Source organism: Sphaeramia orbicularis, chromosome 5 (genome assembly GCF_902148855.1).
Source record: "Sphaeramia orbicularis chromosome 5, fSphaOr1.1, whole genome shotgun sequence".
Classification (NCBI taxonomy): Eukaryota; Metazoa; Chordata; class Actinopteri; order Kurtiformes; family Apogonidae; genus Sphaeramia; species Sphaeramia orbicularis.
Genome location: NC_043961.1, coordinates 439,908 through 459,901, shown reverse-complemented (window position 1 = coordinate 459,901; position 19,994 = coordinate 439,908). Strand labels below are relative to the sequence as shown.

Here is a 19,994-nt window from a genome sequence, read left to right as displayed (position 1 = left end):
CTGTAACAGTTTTTTGAGCATAAATGTTGTCGGCCATTCTATTTTAACTAATTGTAGCAAATGTGAAATCAATGAGTCTGAATAATGACTTCATATTACATATCAACATTAAGTGTATTATGTGTATAAATGAGAAAGGTGACTTAATAAATATAATATAATATAATACAATATAATATAAAAGTACACAGTATTTCCATCCTGTATATTGATTGTTTTTCTTGATGCCGTGCAGTAAAGCTGTTGTCGTCCCTCCCACAGAGGGGGCGTCTCATGTTGAACAGGTCTATGTGGTCTATTTCTGTCCCGTCTCGTCTCAGACGTCTACAAATAAAACTGGAATAGGGCGGGCCTTAGTGATTCCAGAGTGCCTATTGGTTGGTAAGAGTAGACAGATGACAGATTCAACCCATCACATTAGTTGATGGACAAAGGACTGATCCAGTTCTGTACAGTAAGAGGTGAAGATATGTGTTATTGATCTGTGATTGGCTTTAACTCCAGCTGTCAATCACATGGGACATCAATGGAGTGTGTAACAGAAAGATGAGACTCTCTGTTCAACCAAGTATTTTAAGTGCTTTTCTATGGCAGAAAGTGCCAAAAAAAATAATAAAACACAGTGAAACTGTCCAGAAAACATGCTACTTAAAAAGGGGTTTAAAATTAGTTGTAACTTTAACTCAACAACAGAGAAGAACATGAAAAAAAGCCTTTGTAAAAGTTGAAGATGTGACCTATACCCGACCCCCAGGATGTCCATATAATGAGCTGTACATTATTCCCACGGCAGTTTACCCAGGGTGCACCTGGAGCACGGATCTGCACGTGCTCCATGTGTTAAATAGTCAGGTATGTGTTTTATGTTCATTATTTTCAAGCCCATTAAGTGAAGTGTAAAACTGTTTTTCTTCCTGTGACGGTGTCATCATGATGACATCATCAGCTGTCCTTGTTCCGTCTGAACTGAAAAAAAGCCTCTAAATAAACATTCCAACTCCAACAGTCTGAGATTACAGGAGCTGCGCTGACTTATTTTCTGAACATGTTCTAAACGCTTTGTGCTTTTTGTCCCACATTGGACGCCTTCTTTAATTTGTCTTTTATTAAAGTGAAGCTTCGCAGCCGAGTGTGAAATTAACTGAACAGAATATTCAGCTGTGTGTGTGTGTGTGTGTGTGTGTGTGTGTGTGAATAAACTACAGACTCAGGTTAAATGTGACGTTTGGAAACCATCTCAGACAGTCTTCCATCCTCTGGAATCCTGCCCACAGACCAGCTGGGTCAGACTCCTGTCAGTTCAGTTCCACATTCAGTCCAGTCTGATCTGCAGTGGACCGGACCAGTAGGAGAATACCAGTGCAAAGAGTCAAACTATATTCTGATCAGGTTTACATCGACAGAGTTTCCTTAAAAATCTGAATAAAATGAACAACTTGAACTGTCTGAAGAAAAACAAGTACAATTTTAACATTTTACCAATATTCTGCCTCAGTTTACCAGTTTATCATTTACACATGTGCGTTACAATCACACTAAACATTTAGTTTTAGAATATTGGTCCAATTGCATTTACTTTTCTGAACACATTTCCGTTTGTTCATATTTGTTCAGGTTATTCACATTTTTTGTAAAAGTATAGTTTGGTAATGGAAACATTTTCATGTAATTTTACTTTTTTACACCTAAAACACAAAGAGAAAATTTGTTGTTGTCATTATTTATAGGTTATTCTGATCATATTTGACTGGTTCTGACCCACTTCAGATCTAATTGGACTGTATGTGTGTGTATGTGGAACCTGAATTCAAATGATTTTGACTCCATTGGTTGTTCATGTCTTCAGTGTAATTTTTGCATTTCACAAATCCATCCTGTGGGCCAGACTGGACCCTTTGGCGGGCTGGATTTGGCCCCTGGGCCGCATGTTTGACACCTGTGCCACAGAGGGACTCCTAACCACTGCACGCACATCATCCTTACTGGGCCACAGGTTTGTCCAAATTTTACGCCCCCCCGCCCCCCGCCCCCCGAGGGGAGGCAAAGGGTATGGTGTTTGGTTTGTTTCTTTGTTAACAAAACTATTGGTTGAATTCATACCAAACTGGGTTTATAGATTGCCAGTGACCCAGAAGAGATGTGATTACATTTTGGGAAAAGTAGATCAAAAGTTCAAATTTTGAATGAATTTTTAAAATCTATTTTTCCCCTCATTTACTTATAAAGGGTGAAATTTGTCTATGCCTTCTGTGGCTATACTGACATCAGAACACACGTATACATGATGACATCAGCTGAATCGATGTCAAAATAAACTACAATATATGCAAGGGGCGGCATAATTTGCTCACCCAGGTACTGGAAGGTTAATATTGTGGATCTGGGGTAAATTAATGATCAGCTTGGTTGGTTAATTAACTATACGGTGCTTCATATACTAAGGCGTCTGTGTTAATATATGCAAAATACGGAGTTGAAATCTTTAACCAGGTTAACCTATACCCTGATAAATACAACGATTTGTAATTAATTGCATATTCTGAGATTATTGGAGGTCTATTTAAAACAAGAACACTTTCTGACATGTGGTGAATTAAGGTGGATTTACCCTTGAGGATCTTATGTAGGTAGGTTATTAACGAGAAAATAAAATCCACAGATGAATCAACACTGAAAATAACCATTAGCTGCTCGTTATTATTTGGATCTTTAAAAACCTACAATTAGAGTAAATACAGGAAATCTGACTGAAGTGTTTTTATCTGTTTAAAACTCTGACTTTGCATTCAATTCAAAACACTTTGGTTTTATTCAGGAATATTTGGCTTCTTTCTAGTACGACTGTTTTCTGTTTTAATGTTGTTTTTCCATTTTTGCACTTGCTGCTTTTCTGGTTTAGTCGTCTAAATGTTCATAAATCTCATGTGACAAAAAGTAGAGGAATTAGTTTTCAGATATTAATTTAACTGACAACATTTTTAATGATTTATTAGCTTCATTAAATGTGAATGTTTTCTGTTTGTTTTTTTTTAATCTGTTATTGATGACACAATAGTTGTCCCTGCATCTGTTACATAAAAGATAAATGTGCTGATGTGGCGAATACAGGTGAGGAGGGGCGGAGCTTCAGCTGCAGGTGTTTAGCCATAACCTGTGGATGCAAACGGCGTCCGGGTTAAAGACACGTGGCGGTGGGCGGGGTCGGGGGTTCGTACCTGCGTCTGGATGCGGTTCAGGCCTCTAAACCACAGGATCTGGCCTCGTCGCAGCTCCATCTCGGCGTGGTCGATCTCGTCGGCGCCCTCCGTCAGCTCCTCCTCTGGGATCTCCTCCTTGGTGATGCCGTGACCCGCCTCCTTCAGGAACTTCAGGTGGTGGGTGGGGATGGCCGAGATCAGCTGATACACAAACACAGAGGGTCACATGGTCAGAGTCTGGAGCTCAGATTCGGACTTTACGCTAAGTTTTACACATAGGAAACGTGTGGCTCTGTCCAGGTGCATTATGGGAGATGTAGGACCCATTGATTTATGACTTTAGACTTGGATCTGGTTTAGTGTCTAGTTTAACCCATGATGACCCAGTGCTACTTCTGTTCCAGTTAAATATGTTTTTCTCTCTATTTAACCTTTCTTAAGTGATTTATCACCATTTATTATCATATTATCCTCTGTATTTAGCCTTTTTTCTGTGAAAATCAAGTATTTTCCGATATTTAATCTACCGATCATGTAGACGGCCATAAAAGATCAGATTAAAGTTGAGGGATATTATATAAAAAAAACAGAGAAAAGTGAAGAAAAAGTGAGTTTTTTTTTAGTGAAGATATCAATAACTGAACAAAAAAACAAGTGTGTCCATCCACTGTCACTGATCTAACTCCATGGGTTTATTAGTTTTTTCTTCAATTTTGGTCAGTTTGTGTGGTATTTTTTCATGTTACTTATTATTTTGTTGGTTTATTATTCATTTTTGTGCATTTTTATGATCACTTTGACTGTTTTTGTTTATGTTTTTTGCTTAATTTATTCTTTTTTCCACTTCATTTAGTCAGTTGTTTCCACAATTTTAACTATTTTGTTAATATTTTATTTGCTTTTGTTCATTTTATTTAATCTATATAACCCCAGTGTGTTCATCCACTGTCACTGATCCAACTCCATGGGTTTGACTAGTGCATCAAAGTTGTAGAAGGTGACGGTGTTTCCATGGTAACTACGGAGCCTCTGAAAGTCCAAATGGGTCATATCTGATGACCATGAAAAGATGACAAACTGTGTTTTACACCAATTATTGACATGTATTGATAGGATTAATGGATCAACAGATATTATTGGTCGACAGTGGCTGTTTGGGTCTTTATGGGTTAATGAACTTCTGTACTGAACAACATCAGACGTAAATGTGCTGGATTCTAAAACATTCTCCTTTAAAAAATTTTAAATAATGCAACTATTTTGTAAAAAAAAGGTGTAAATCCCTAACTCTCAGAGCGGGCATGTGTATAAAAGTCCCCGTCTGTGAACATTTAGGTGACTTTACGTGTTTGAGGTGACGCGTGGGCGTACAGACCCGCCCATCCTCCCTCTGCAGATGTGAGCGTTCAGGATCCGCAGTCACAGATCTGGGATCAGCGTCTGCCCCTTTGCTGAACCCACCTGCTGCAAAAACCTGCATCTGTGAATGCGCATGTGAACGGGATCATGTGTGAATCCACAGAGGGACCGACTCGCTGGGTCCGTTCCCCCCGGCGCTTGTAAACACAAGTCGCGCTGCTTTCATGTGCTCAGTTTATTACCATGGCGATGGTCGTGATGGCAACGCAGCAGCAGCAGCAGCAGCAGCCTCAGCACCAGTGAGTGTGACAGGCAACAGTTTCCTCTTCATCATTACCTCAGAATATCTTTGTTCTCATAATCTCACCTTTTGTTTCAAGAGCAGTGAATCAGATTCACCCGATTTTAATGATGCTGTGTTCAGGACAAATCAGGAAAAATGGCTTTTTAGAGACGGAGGAAGGAGTGGAATATTTGGAGAAAAAAAAACACTCACAAAAGTCACGAAATGTGGATATTATCTGAGATTTTGAAATCGCAAATGTATGGGAAAAAAATGTAAAAATTGTACAATTTAAAAGTCATCTGACAAATTTATGAGAAAAACCTCAAATATTCCCCAAATTTATAATAATATCTAAAATAAGTTTTCAAAGATTCAAGAGAAAACATCTGAAAGGAGATTAATGAAATAAATGAACCAAAAAAACCCCTCACAAATTAAAAGCAAAAACAGCATGATAGTGTGAGATTAAAACCTGCAGATTTACAGAGGAATTCATGGAAAAAAAACTTCAAATATTCTCTGAAATTAAACCACATTAACACAGAGAAAGTTCCCAATGAAAAAGAAATAACTTGAATATTCTGTGAGATTTTACATGAGACTCTATAATCAAACATTTACAAAAAACTGGCAAATTTATGAGAAAAAAGGTGAATATTCTCTGAAATTAAAGCAATATAGTTATTAAAAAAATAGTCACAATTAGAAAAACGGTGAACTGTATGTGATTAGGACAAATTTTTCCCAAAATTTACACTTTTAGAAAAACATATATAGTATGAACAAAAAGAAAAAGTCGCTGATATTGTCTCAGATTTAATGTTAATTAAAAAATGTACAAGTTTATAAGATGTTCTTTGAGACTCCAAAATTTAATGAGAAAAAAAAAAGAGAAATTCTGGCACTAAAGCTACAAAATACCAAATTTTCCTCCTAAATTTCCATTGTCCTCACAATATTTTATCTTGTAAATGCAAAACTATAATGTCTGAATATTTGAGTTGATGTTAACTAAATAAATGTTGGGTTTAATGTGTGGGTGTGGACTCACCTGTCCCCACAGCAGCTCCCCCACGCCGATGAAAACACACCAGAGCCACTGGTCGATGGTCAGAGCCGTACAGGAGAAGGGCTTCCCCCCAAACTGAACGATGATGATCTGAGGAGGAAAGACGAGATGTATGTTAAGTATAGGGACATATGTCTGTGCTTGTAAAAAAAAAAAAAAAAGAAAGACGAAAACCTGTGAACCTGCTCCAAACACCACAACAACCTTTAAATGGGTTAAGGGGCCGACAGCAGTATTTGTAAAGACAACACTGACAAATGACCGAAAATTATCATTAGTGTTTACAATAAAGAGCTGTGAAGTTCTGCCAAAGATGCAAATGGATTGGATTGTAGAAATATGAGGTGAATTCATTTCCAGTGATGGGCTGGGGGATTTATGGGACCACTAGAGGGAGGAGTGAGTCACTCTGCTGGTCTACCACGGTGAGGGAAACTAACACCGCTGGACCTTTGACCAAAGCATCAGTGACCAGATGGGATGAGAACCATTAAGAAACAACTTCTAGGCCTAATCCCAGTCCACCCCTTACCCACATGAAGGGTTAGGGGTGCCCCGATTCTCGATGAGTCAGAGGGGAAGGGCTAAGGGGGAGGGCCTCGAAAAGGAGATTTTTCAGGACTACACTACAAACGGAGAAGTACACTGGAAAAAATCTAAAATCTGACCAAGTGTATTTGTCTCATTTCTAGTCCAAATATGTCATCACACTTAAAATCAGACAGAATCACCTACAGAGGAACTTTTCAGCGAGACAGAAGAACTGATTTATAGACAATAGATCTGGAAAATCTGATTTCAAGAAATCTTACCAAGATAATTTTCACTTGTTTCATTGGCAGATTTTTTTTTTTTTTTTGCTTGAATTAAGCAAAAAAAATCTTGAATTAAGCAAAAAAAAAAAAAAAAAAAAAAATCTGCCAATGGAACAAGTGAAAATTATTTTGGTAAGATTTCTTGAAATCAGATTTTCCAGATCTATTGTCAAGAAATCCAATTCTTCTATCTCACTGAAAGATTCCTCTTTAGATGATTATGCCAAATTTTGAGTGTGATGAGATATTTGGACTAGAAATGAGAAAATTTTAGATTTTTTCCAGTGTACTCCTCTGTCTGTTGTGTAGTCCTGAAAAATCTCCTTCTTGAGGCCTCCCCCTTGGCCCTCAGTTTCAGTTCCACATGCAGATGACCTAGCCCTGTTAGCTCCATCAGTACAGCAGGTGGAACATCCATGGCTGCTCTGCTCTCTTTTTTCTTTCTCCCTCTCTCGGCCACACCTCCTCTTCTCTCTCGGCCACACCTCCTCATTTCTCTCTGCCACACCTGCTAATCAGCCTAACTCCGCCCACCTGTGCTCCTCAGCTGCAGCCCATTGGCTGGGGCGTACATTTTCACCTGTTCTCCAGATTGTTCTCCCTCCGTGTGCACTCTCCAGTATTATTCTCCAGCCTGAACCTTGATCCTGACTCTGCCTGTTCTGACCCCACCCTCCTGGATTCCTACCCCGCCTGTCTGTCCGACCTGGCCTGCCTGTCTCCTTCCCTGGTAAACCAGCGGCCTTTGTTTGACCACGTCTCCGGCCTTCACCCTCCTGGTCCCGTTCGGACTCCCCGGTTCCCGACCCGCTGCCTGTCCTTGGCTGACCTGCTGCCTGTGGTCTGCTGGCCTGTTAATAAAACTGCTGAAGGCTCTGCTTTTGGGTCCTCCGTTGTACTTGTGTCAGCATGAGACTCTTAATCTCAGAGTTGTGGGTTCGAGCCCCACACTGGGCATAACGTCCTCCTTTAGTTCTACCTCTAAAAAATATAAGCATGGGATCACTTGTATTTCCAGTCCATGTTGTTTTCAAGACTATGAAACATTCCTGTCCCTTAACTTAATTTCATAAATAGAGAGAATTTAATCCAAAGTTGAATTAATGAATATTTTTTGGTGGAAAGAGCAGTTTATGAGCATTAATGACACGTGTTTTCACCTCTGGACTCAGCTGTAAATGGAAAGAACGGAGGTTAATGCTGAAACGTTATCTTCTACACAGGTGGGTTTGATTCGGAGGCTTATGAATATATAAGTTATTATGGGATGTTCTTATCTTTGCTGAGTCGCCGTTAGTTGGTCCATGGCTCAGACTAAACTGTGACAGTTCTGACCTTGTTTGTTCGATTCCAAACAGATCTTGAGGTCATTTGTGGTTAAATTGTGGCTGTTTTCTGTCTAAAAACAGAGCTAAGCTAACAGAGCTAAGCTAACAGAGCTATAATGTAAACTATCAGCTGATGCAGCACGTGAAGATTATAAGACACAATGTTATTTTGAGCGATGTGTGGAAATGATGAGCTTTCTACTTAATTCAGTGACTGATGCAGTCTGTGGACACATAGCATTGATTCATTGGTGGTTTTGGTGTTCTGGTACCAGACTGCCCCCTGCTGGTCAGACGCTGGGACATCAGTACCACATCGAACCAGCTAAAAGCAGCATGGGAGTAAAAACAGAAATAAAATGAGGACACATCACCGCTGTTTGTCCTCCTTCATAAACATGAACACGGCGGTTTGTCGGTGGACGTTGTTACCTGCAGGGCGAAGGTGCCGAGTACGACGCTGCAGAAGATGGGGTTCCTGTAGACGCCCTCGAACACGTTCCTCTCTCCGTGGATCTTCCTAGCATTGATCTCGTTGAACAGCTGCATCATCACAAAAACGTTGAATACGATGGTGTAATGCTCCGATGGCGGCGAGTGCAGCGGCGCGTTACGGCCGCTGTCGATGTCGAAGAAGTTCTCACCTGAGGGTCACGACAAAGATCAGGGTTACATTCACCTGAAGGTTTACGAGGTTAGTGTTGTGAGAAATGTCACCTGGACTTCAGAAAAACTTATCTTATAATGTCTTAATATGAGTTTGTTTCATTATGTTGAGTGAGTTTGTTCATTTATGATGAAAAAAACATGAATATGGCATTATTATACCATCAAACATTGGAATACAAGCTTTGGAACTCCGTAAACAGGCGACAATTAACACAAATTTGGTGGAAAGGAACAGGTTTAGGTATAAATAACATGGGTCCCAATGCTGAACCTTGAGGAACACCACTTCTTCATCACAGTTGTTACTTTTTCTATTATTCTATTTTTCATTTTTGTTTTGTTTTTATTTTTTTTCCTCTATGTTTTGTATTATGTTTGTGCCTAAACTAAACTAAACTAAACTAACCTAACAAACAGGTTACTCTTCTAAACTTTGATTCTGTGTTAGTCATTTTTCATTTTAATTTATTCATTCATGTGTCAGTAATGGTAAAATTTTTTTTCTTGTAAGAATTAAAATAAGCGGGTCGACCGACTTCCACCAAACACTGAATGAAACAGAATATGTTACTACAACCTGTTTTACGCTGCGTTTCACTGTCTGTTTTCTCTTCTAGTTTATTGATTCTACACTTTGAGGCTCAGATTAAATGTTGGACTGGAGGCGTTCAGGATGTTCTGTGTAAAGTGAGTCCAATAAGTCTCTCTGCTCCTGTTTGGACTCATGAACGGAAACTGAAAACTGATAAATCTCTGAGACTTGATGCTTTCTGTTTTTTTTTTTTTTTTTATTAAATGCGTTTGTGGAAACTCTTTAAAGCGACCTAAAGTTTGGGTGATACTGAGTCACTCACCGGCGAAGAGCAGAGTGAAGATGATGACGAGCTGGTACACGGCGTGACCCAGAATGTTCTTCATCATGGTCCTGGAGATGAGCGGCTTGTCACGGCCGTACGGTTTCCGTAGCAACAGAGACTCGGTGGGCGGCTCGGTGGCCAAAGCGAGAGACGCCAGAGTGTCCATGATGAGGTTGACCCAGAGCATCTGCACGGCCTTCAGAGGGGAGTCCTGCACGACGAAGACGAGGACATGATGAAGACCACGGCCAGCGCTGGGGTTCATATCAAACATCAGATATCTACATATAAATTATGGGATGTAACAATATGAAAATTTCAGATCACGGTTATTGTGACCAAAATTAACACAGTTATCATTAGTATCGCGATATCGTTTAAATTGGGCTCAAAATGTTCAAAAAGTACTAATACACACACTGACAGAATTTAACCAAGTTGAATTTAAAAAAAAACTAAACAAAATAAATAAAATAATCGTCCCACTGTCCCTTCTGTGTCAGGAACATTCACATATTAACCCTTAGTGGTCTGAGTCTATTCTGTCTGTTTTTCAGTGCTTTTGATTTGGCCTTTATATACTATAGAAACAAATGTTTACTATACCCATGTTTGGATCTGTTTTTTCAGCACAACTTCATCTAGATCATCTGTCTATTATTTTTTCGCTTTAACCTACTATAAAAACATACAAGGACAAAAAACACACAAAAAATATAAAATCCAATTTGAAAAATGTATCTAATTTATTGCATAAATAACACACAGATGCTTAACGAACCTTTTCAAAGACTTTACAAGTGAATATTAGTTCCAAGTATTAGGTATAGAAAATTAAAATTGTAATAAATTAAAACTACAGTCAAATATTTGACATAAAAGCAGATCTGTACATAGGTGTTTTTCCCCTTAAAGTGTGGTAATCAAACACAGTTATCATGAGAATTAGAATTTAAACGGTAATACTAACCGTCTGTGATTTTACCGCCGTTTATCGTTATACCGGTAATCGTTACATCCCTAATATAAATATATATCCTCCTGAGATCCAGCAATGCATTTTTGTCCTCTGTAGTAGACAAGAGTTTCACAGCTTTACTTTAAAATAGATAATTAAAAAATATCCGCTGAAAAGGACATTATTGAAATTTTTTAAAAAATGTATCTGTAAAAACTGTTGCATCATGTTGTTTCCAATTAAGGCAATTATTTAATATAAAATAGCCAAAATGTTTACTTATTGGGTTTCAGGAGGATATGCTATCATGCACCATTCACTGAAAAAAAAAACCTATCATTTGAATATTAATACTGGCTTGAAAATTATTTTTTTGAGTCTGGCAAAAACAAATCCATGTCAAATCCCAGTGACCAATCAGAGTCTTCAGTAAATCAGTACATTATCTGTGTATTTATGCCTGAAAACCCTGACTGAATGTTTTCAAGAACAAGACTTTGTACTTTTTAAATTTATTTTTATATTTGATTTTTGGGTCAAACATCTCTTTTAATTAATTTAATTGCTAAGACTTCTTTCCCCAACCAATCAGAATCAGGATATGTCATTAATCCCAGATTAAATAGTTGAAATCAGCAAACCAATCAGCTGCTGTTGCCGGGCAGAAGAGGCCTCTGACAGTCTACCGATGAGAAATGAAAGGTAAAACATTATTACATTGCAAAAGCCCCCTCCCACCCCATGCACCACACTGTCGAGGCCCTGAGCAGCTCCTCCAGCACCAGACTTTCCATCCCCTGTGCAGAAGGAGCGCTTCCACAGGTCATTCCTCCCACAGCCGTCAGACTGTAGAACAGTGCACAGTGACCCTGCACCACCCCCATACCACATCTATGAGCCATCACTAAACTGTATGATGTCTTATATTTGTGCTTTGCATTATCTTCTGTTCTTCACTGCAAAGTTTGAAGAAAAGGGTTCTATGGTGGCGCACCAGTTGCAGCGGCTCCATGTCCCTAATTATCGATTGAAATTTTGTTTGATGTACTCTGTGCTGTCAAATGACAATAAAGAAATCTGTCATCTGTAAATATGTAAATACTTTAAAAACTTTACACTTACATCTTTATACTTTTAAGAATGTTTATTTCTACCGGCCTTTTCTTTTGCACTGGTGTGTTGCATACTGCTGCTGTAAACTGTTACATTTCCCCATGGTGATCAATAAAGTCTTATCTTATCTCATCTTAAAAATAGCCACAGTTCTGCTAATATGAGCGGAAAAAGCAGAGCAGTTTCATCTTTTTCCAATCATCTCTGCGTAAAAACACTAAAATAACCAGTGTTCAGAACTCACAGCTCCTCCTTCAGCCTGAACTCTGTGCATGTGTGGATCCACTCTGTCTGTTTAAATTCCACAGTTTCCAGGTTGTTCCATACACAGAAACAGTTGAATCTGGTCCCAGTCATGTGTCTGTCCAATTAGATTCAATTCACATCAATATTAGTTGAGTTCTAATTTTAAATGTGTGGGAAATGGGATTTTCAGTGTTCAGTGTAAATGTCCACAGAGTCCACATTCCACAGTGGATGTGGACAATTTAGTTCCACATACAAGAGATTGTTCTAAGCTACAGGTGGATCCAACTGGAGGAGAATCGGAGTCGTTTGGAATTTTGGATGAATTTTGGAAAATGTCTCAGTGATGACAGATGGAAAACTGTAGATGTTGTGACCTTGCTGTGACCTTGAACTTTGTCCTACTGGGACCAAAATGGACTGGGCTGGTCCCAGGGCCTAGGCCTATCTGTGGGGAAGATCTGGGAAAGATGGGTGGAAGAGTTTTACACTAAAGATGAGAACAAACAAACAAACACACACACAAACAAACACACAAACAAAGCAAAGTGATCACAGTACTTCCTGGCGGAGGGAATAACCTAATAAGCTGTGCAATGCCAACTCCAAACTTTTCTCTATGTTTCAGGATGAAAAAAAGTTTAGTTGTGTGTTTACAGCCCTGGTCTACACTCTGCTACTGTCAAACATCGACTGATGAGGAATTAAACCTCATCTTTGTTAAGTGGTGCCAACGAATAGAAAAGCTGCAACATCTTCTCCAAAAAAAGCTCATCTTTACTTTTCAGAGTTCTCTACATCACAGTCTTTCCCTCCATTAAGAAGTCAACATTATCTGAAGCTGTGTGATTGACAGGCTGTTGGTGCAATGCACGCTGGGAGATGCAGGTGATGCCGCTTGCCTTTTGAATTGGTGACTTCTTTCAGCCGTTTCTGTTCTTTGTCATGTGTGTGTGAACATCAGACCTCAGTGTGTGTTTTTCTGTTGTGATGTTACCGCCGGGTCCAAACGATAAATAAACACAGAAGTAAACGACCGCGGCTCGTCTTAATGATGTGATGTGATCTAACAGAAAGCAGACCACTGCTGAGTCCCTGATATATTTCAGGACGCTGACGCTGACGTGTTGCCATGGTTTCAGGCTGTATCTTAGCCTACTTTGTGTTCTCCGCAGCCGAGGCGAGTGAGTTATCCGTCCTGCCAGCTGGGAGCCTTTCAATTAACGCACAGCCGCCGCTTCCTGTTTTATTGTGCCGGCAGTTCACTTTTCTGATTAGAGAAACATGACGAGACATCAAACCGCCGCACGGCCCACCTCGCCTCCTCACAGCGTCGAGCCGGTCACCCCCAAATCACACCGGCGCATTTACAGAGCGACTGACCCTTTAAAAACACCAAGTTCAGAAGGTAAACACATCTGTTCAGCAGTAACATCTGAAAAACTGAACATGTTCCTGTACATTTAGGCCTTTTTTTTCAGGGACTGTTTGTCCTGCCTCCAAATATTGACTCTAAATACCACAATACCCATGATGCTCTGCTAATGTGACCGTGGAGAAGAACCTTCAAGGTGTTTTACAAAGTGAAATCTGATCCTTCAGATGATAAACATCCAGCTGAACATAGAGATTTGATGAAATGAGAGACTGTGAGGGCCTGTGATGGAGATGTAATCGAAGACGTTTTTCATCTTTTCCTTCTATATTTGTTTAACAAGAGGTTAAAAGTGGTGAAATCTCAGACTAAGGTCATGTTCTGAGGCTGCATTTTTAATTAGGAATATCTACAGAGTTATTGATGGACTTTTCTGGTTTAGATTTTCCTCTGTAAAATGTTTGAAGGCTCTAAATACTTTAGATACCTCAATACCCATGAGCCTCAGCTGCTGTTACCATGGAGAAGAAGCTTCAAAGGATTTTTACAAAGGGAAATGCGATTCCTCAGACGATACACGAAGATACAGATTTGTAGACTTGACAGAACGCGAGGGCCTGTGATTGGATTTTTGTTGCTAAAATGCATCTTGGGAAATGTAGTCTGAGGTATTTTCATCATTTGCTTGTATACTGGTTAAACAAAAAGTTAAAAGAGGTAAAAGTCAGAGTAAGGTCATGTTCCGAAGCTGCATTTTTAATTAAAGAATATCTATAGAGTTATTAATGGAGTTTTATGGTTTCATGCTTGCTCCCTGGAAAAATTAATTCAAGGCTCTAAATATTCTAGATACTACAATACCCATGAGTCTTAGCTGCCTTAGTCATGGGGAAGATGCCACAAGCTGTTTCTACGGCTCAGTAGTAATGAAATGATAATGAGATAAACATGGCAAAGCTATTGATTACACTTTTTAGAGGATCTGAAGCTCTGAGACTGGATGTTTGGATCTGAAATGCATCTTGGGATCTTTGGAAACACCACAAAAATACATCAAACAGAACAGATTGAGTCTTTAAAACTGTTCCTGAAGTTTACTGCGTATATTAAGGATTATATTGTTTTTAACATGTAAAACTACAGCTCCCATGATGCTTTGTTTTAAAAAAAAAATACGACCTGTAGGTTTTATGAGCATTTATGGTTCAGAGGCAACATTCTTTTCTGATCTGATGCTTTCTTCTAAATTCTTCTGTTGATGCAGAATATCTTATAAACACAAAACACCACATTACCATATTCCAACACGTTGGGGCTTGTGGGAAATGGTGTTCATTAACTGCAGGCCAAATTATAATTATGAGATTGTAAAGAAAAAAATTACACTTACTGTGAAGATGAATGCACTGCTGCTCAGCACAATAACTGAACCTAAATACTACAACGACCATGAACCTCAGCTGCTGTTGCCATGGAAAAGCGCTTATTTTTTTTTCTACAGCTCACTAGAGATAACACCTAAAAACAAGTGTACTTCGACATAGTTGTTTGTAATTTCTCTGTACACAACAGAACATTAAAACAACACATTTTCTGTAAAAGTGTCCATTGATGCTGACTCTAAATACTACATTACCCATCAGTCTCTGCTTTGGAGTAGGTATTTCCTACTAGTATCTTTGTTTTGCTGTTTATTCTAACTTACAAAGCTTCACATTAGGATTTAAAGTCCAAAAGGAGAAATAATTGGACATCACCTCTGCGGACACACTGGAAAAATCTAAATCTGAACAAGTGTGTTTGTCTCATTTCTAGTCCAAATATTTCATCCCACTTAAAATCAGACAGAATCACCTAAAGAGGAACTCTTCAGTGAGATATAAGAACTGATTTATAGACAATAGATCATGAAAATATAATTTCAACAAATCTTACCAAGATAATTTTCACTTGTTCCATTGGCAGATTTTTTTTTTTTGGCTGAACTCAAGATTTTTTTTTTCTTGCTTAATTCAAGCAAAAAAAAAAAAAAAAAAAATCTGCCAATGGAACAAGTGAAAATTATCTTGGTAAGATTTGTTGAAATCTGATTTTCCAGATCTATTGTCTATAAATCAGTTCTTCTATCTCACTGAAAAGTTCCTCTGTAGGTGATTCTGTCTGATTTTACGTGTGATGAGATATTTGGACTAGAAATGAGAAAAACACACTTGGTGAAATTTTAGATTTTTTCCAGTGTACCCCTCCGTTTGGAGCGTGGTCCTGAAAAAATTTCTTGAAATAAGACTTTCAAGACCTATTGACTAAAAACAAGTTCTTAAAAGTGTATAAAGACAGAATAATGAGATTATATGAACAGTTATAAGTTTTTACAGTTTGCCTCGTATTTGTTCTGGATCTTGTGAGACATGTATTTGCTTATTTTGGTCTGGTACCGTAAATGTTTTGCTTCATTTCGTCAGGTTTATATTTACCTATGTTTTGTACTTCCTGGACATGTAGTCTTACCCTTGGTTTTGTATTCATTTTGTTTTAACTTTGGATGTATTTAGTTTGGTTTGTCTGACTTTATACAGTATGATTTTATGGCTAGTTGTGTATAACTAACCATTAAGGCTATTATTATTTAAACGGGGGTAGGAGATAACCGATTTTCTTCATCCTGCTCCTTTTCGAGCATGGGTGTGTACATATTTGTTCACCTGATGATTACTGAATGTCTGATGATGAAATGCACAACCATGAACGAAATAAATAAATGAAATGGAAAAAATAAGTTCTTATGTCTCACTAAAAGGTTCCTCTTTAGGTGATTCTGTCTTATTTTAAGTGTGATGAGATGTTTGAACTAGAAATGAGAAAATTACACTTGGTAAGATTTGGATTTTTGTAGTGCACCAGACCAGAGCGTCCTTGAAGTCAGAGGTCAAAGGTCGGCCCCGCCCAGCTCACCTGTGTGATGCAGGCGCCGGTGAAGGCCACGATCACGGCCACGACGTTAACGGTGAGCTGGAACTGAAGGAACTTGGAGATGCTGTCGTAGACGTTCCTCCCCCACATGACGGCTTTGACGATGCTGGTGAAGTTATCGTCGGTGAGGATGATGTCGGACGCCTCCTTCGCTACGTCTGTACCCGCGATTCCCTGACAGGAAGGAGACAAACGTGAGCAGGTACTAGAACCATTATGGTACACAACACCGATCCGGAACACAGTGAAGACAGCGGAGGGAATAAAAGCAGCGGTTACCATGGCAAAGCCCACGTCAGCTTTCTTGAGGGCGGGGCCATCGTTGGTGCCGTCTCCCGTCACCGCCACCACCTGTCGGGTTTCTCCCACCGTGCTGTCGATGATACCTGACGACACACAGAAACCCCGCCTTTTACGAGAATGCACGTTCGACTAAAACCAAACAACAGAAACCGACTGAAACCGGACGAACCTTTGACCAGAGTGTGTTTGTCTGTCGGCGAAGAACGAGCCAGAACGCGAAGTTTGGGCCAAACCTTGTCCAGACGCTCCTGTTCCACCTGGAAGAGTTAAAAAAGCAGGGATGTGAAGAGTCTTTTTCACACTAAAACAAAAGAAAAATTTGGAGTCGTCATTAGGGCTGTAAGAAAATATCGGTTCTGCAATATATCGCAATATTTCATTCACAATACTGTATCGATATCAAAAAGTACTGCATCAATATTTTTAGGTATTTATTTAAATGCAGATATTGTGGAGGTTCATTTGTGTTTTTCTTTTTTGTTTCTATTTTATTTATTATTTTTTCACACTCTTTTATTCAATAATGTTGGTTCCTTTGTTGGATTGAACTCCAATCCTGTTCTGATGTTCGTTGTGAACTAATAGAATCTGAACATTTGAACAGAATCTGAAACTGGAATGTCTGGAAAACACAATTTCAGTTTGAACACAGTCTGAACAGTTGGTGATAGAACATTAGATCCTGTTGGGATCAAATACAAATGTGTTTAGGATTTGTGCAGATTTTTGTTGTAATTCAATTCTTCCAGGAAATAATCATTTAAAAGAAAGAAACAAACAAAAAAATTGTTTTTTTAACAGTATCATGATATATCCAATCCAATCCAGCCTTATTTTAAAGCACTTTAAACCAACCACAGTGGACCAAAGTGCTGTACAGAAAAAGAAATAAAAAACAAAATAACCAAGCAAAATATAAGAATAGATTAAAAGTAAATAAAAATACAGAAGAATCAATAAAACCTGAATAAAAGAATAAAATACAAGAATAGATTAAAAACATAAAAAGCTGTACAATTATAAACAATAACAAATATTGTCATATATCGTATTGTGATCCTAGTTTTGTGATTTGTATCGTATTGCCAGCTTCTTGCCGATACACAGCCCTGCTCGTCATTATTTCTAGGTTAATATGCTATTGTTGTACTGGTCCGACCCACATGAGCTCATACTGGTCTGTATGTGGAACCTGAACTAAACAGATTTTGACACCACAGATTATTGTCTTCAGTGTAATTTTTGATTTGGATTAAAGTGTTTTTAACATCGAAAACTACAGCTCCCATGATGCTTTACTTTGACACGCTCTCCATAAGTTTAAGAGGCAACGTTCTTCTCTTCTCTGATCTTCGCTGTTATAAATTCTTTTGTTTAGATGCAGATTGTCTCACAAACACCACACAGCTGAAATTCCAACACCCTGGGGCTTGTGGGAAATGGTGTTCTTTATCTGCAGCCCAAAATGTAATCATCAGCCGCCTTCGTCATATGTTCCAGAATGTTTGGGGATTAAAACACAGCAGCAGCAATGTAGGTTTGTGCTGTAAACTTCATCTGTGATCGGTCTGTCCTCTCCTTATTTCTAGGTTAATATGCAATTATTTTACTGCTCTGACCCCCTAGATAGATTAGATAGATAGATAGATAGATAGATAGATAGATAGATAGATAGATAGATAGATAGATAGATAGATAGATAGATAGATAGATAGATAGATAGATAGATAGATAGATAGATAGATAGATAGATACTTTATTCATCCCATAGGGAAATTTACTTTTTTTTTTTTTTAGATAGATACTTAAACCACTAAAAAATACTTAAAAAACACACAGAGCTACTGGAAGGGCTGCCACTCATGACGGCGCCAGAGGAAAAAAAAAAAAGAGCTCCTATTGGTCTATATGTGGCCCTGGACTAAAATGATTTTAACATTCTTGATTGTTTTTGTCTTCAGTGTAATTTTTGCATTTTGTGAATTCATCCTATGGGCCAGATCGGACCCTCAGGGGGCTGGTTTTGGACCACAGGCAGTGTGTTTGACACCCCTGGTCTATATTAAGGATTTAAAGTGTTTTTAACAACAAAAACTACAGCTCCCATGATGCTTTACTTTGATATGATCTGTAGGTTTTCCATGTGTTTGAGTCTCAAAGGCAATGTTCTTTCTTCTCTGATATGATACTGTTTTCTAAGTTCTTTTGTTTAGATGCAGAATGTCTCACAAACACCACACTGCTGATAGTCCAACACCCTGGGGCTTGTGGGAAATGGTGTTCTTTAACTGCAGGCCAAAATCTAATTATGAGCTTGTAAAGAAAAAAACTGTGCTTACGGTGAAAATGAATGCACTGATGCTCAGCACAATAACGTTTCTTTTTTTTTCCCTTTTTTTTTTTTTACCAATACTGAACCTAAATATACATATTAAACACCCATGAAACTCAGCTGCTGTTGCCATGGAGAAGAGGTAGTTTTTTCTACAGCTCACAACAGATGACATTTGAAAACAACTGTACTTCGACATAGCTGCTTGTAATTTTTCTGTATACGACAGAAAGTAAAAACAACACATTTTCTTTAAAAGTGTCTATAGATGCTGACTCTAAACACTACAATACCCATAAGTCTCTGCTTTATAGATGGTATTTAAGGCTTGATAAGATAAGGCTTGTGGAATCTGTAACATCTTTTAAATCACTTCTTAAAACACATTTTTATAAACTTGCCTTTATGTGATGTGGTCCCTTTTTAATGTTGAATATTTAACTTCACCCTGTTTGAATATTCATTTATATTCTCACACATGATGTTTTTTTCTCACTCCTTCGTTTTTGCATTAATTTAACAGCATCATGTCACATTATCTCTGCCCTCTGTACTCTGATTTGCATCTAAGTGTCATGTTTTTGCGTTTGCTGCTCGTATCTCTTTTATTGTGTTGTTTTCTGTTTTAGTGTCTTTGCTTGCATCTTGTATCCTGCTGTTGTGCCGCTCTGCTTTGTCTGTCAGAGCACTTTGTAAACTCAGTTTTTAACCCTTAGGGGTCCACGGTCACGGCCCCGTGACTGAATCACATGACACATGACCGTCAGAAGTCGGTCATGTCAGTGGTGTTTTCTCTCAGACTGCAAGGGAAGCCCGGCTTCCCCTAAAATTACGAAAATTAAATGGTTAAATCTGTTCAGTTGTGTTGACATTTCATTGACCACAAATGTGTTAGAACATGTTCATCCCAAAGATGAGTTGGTTCAGAATCAGCTTTATCACAAACCATCAGACTGGCTGTTGTTCCCTTCTCCTCCGTTCCCGTGTCTGTTTTCTCCTCCATCTCTGCTCAGTGCATGTGTCCACAGACAGTGTCCGTCTGTGGGCTTCAATGGGACTGAGTGGAACTGTGTTTTCATTGCGTCAAAACTGGACGCTAATTGGATAAATGACACCA

At 38.7% G+C, this 19,994-nt stretch overlaps 1 protein-coding gene across 3 annotated transcripts in view; it reads right to left on the bottom strand.

The window, feature by feature from the left end:
• Positions 1-19,994, bottom strand: part of LOC115419864 (plasma membrane calcium-transporting ATPase 1-like) — a 231,718-nt gene that overhangs the window by 27,415 nt on the left and 184,309 nt on the right. For all 3 annotated transcript variants that reach the window (XM_030134928.1, XM_030134926.1, XM_030134927.1), the window contains 7 exons: positions 16,715-16,802; positions 16,522-16,628; positions 16,225-16,416; positions 9,578-9,791; positions 8,487-8,698; positions 5,894-6,001; positions 3,216-3,398 (listed from right to left, as the gene is read on the bottom strand). In XM_030134928.1, coding sequence (XP_029990788.1) covers positions 3,216-3,398; positions 5,894-6,001; positions 8,487-8,698; positions 9,578-9,791; positions 16,225-16,416; positions 16,522-16,628; positions 16,715-16,802 — 1,104 coding nt within the window. The remainder of the gene's footprint in view (positions 1-3,215; positions 3,399-5,893; positions 6,002-8,486; positions 8,699-9,577; positions 9,792-16,224; positions 16,417-16,521; positions 16,629-16,714; positions 16,803-19,994) is intronic.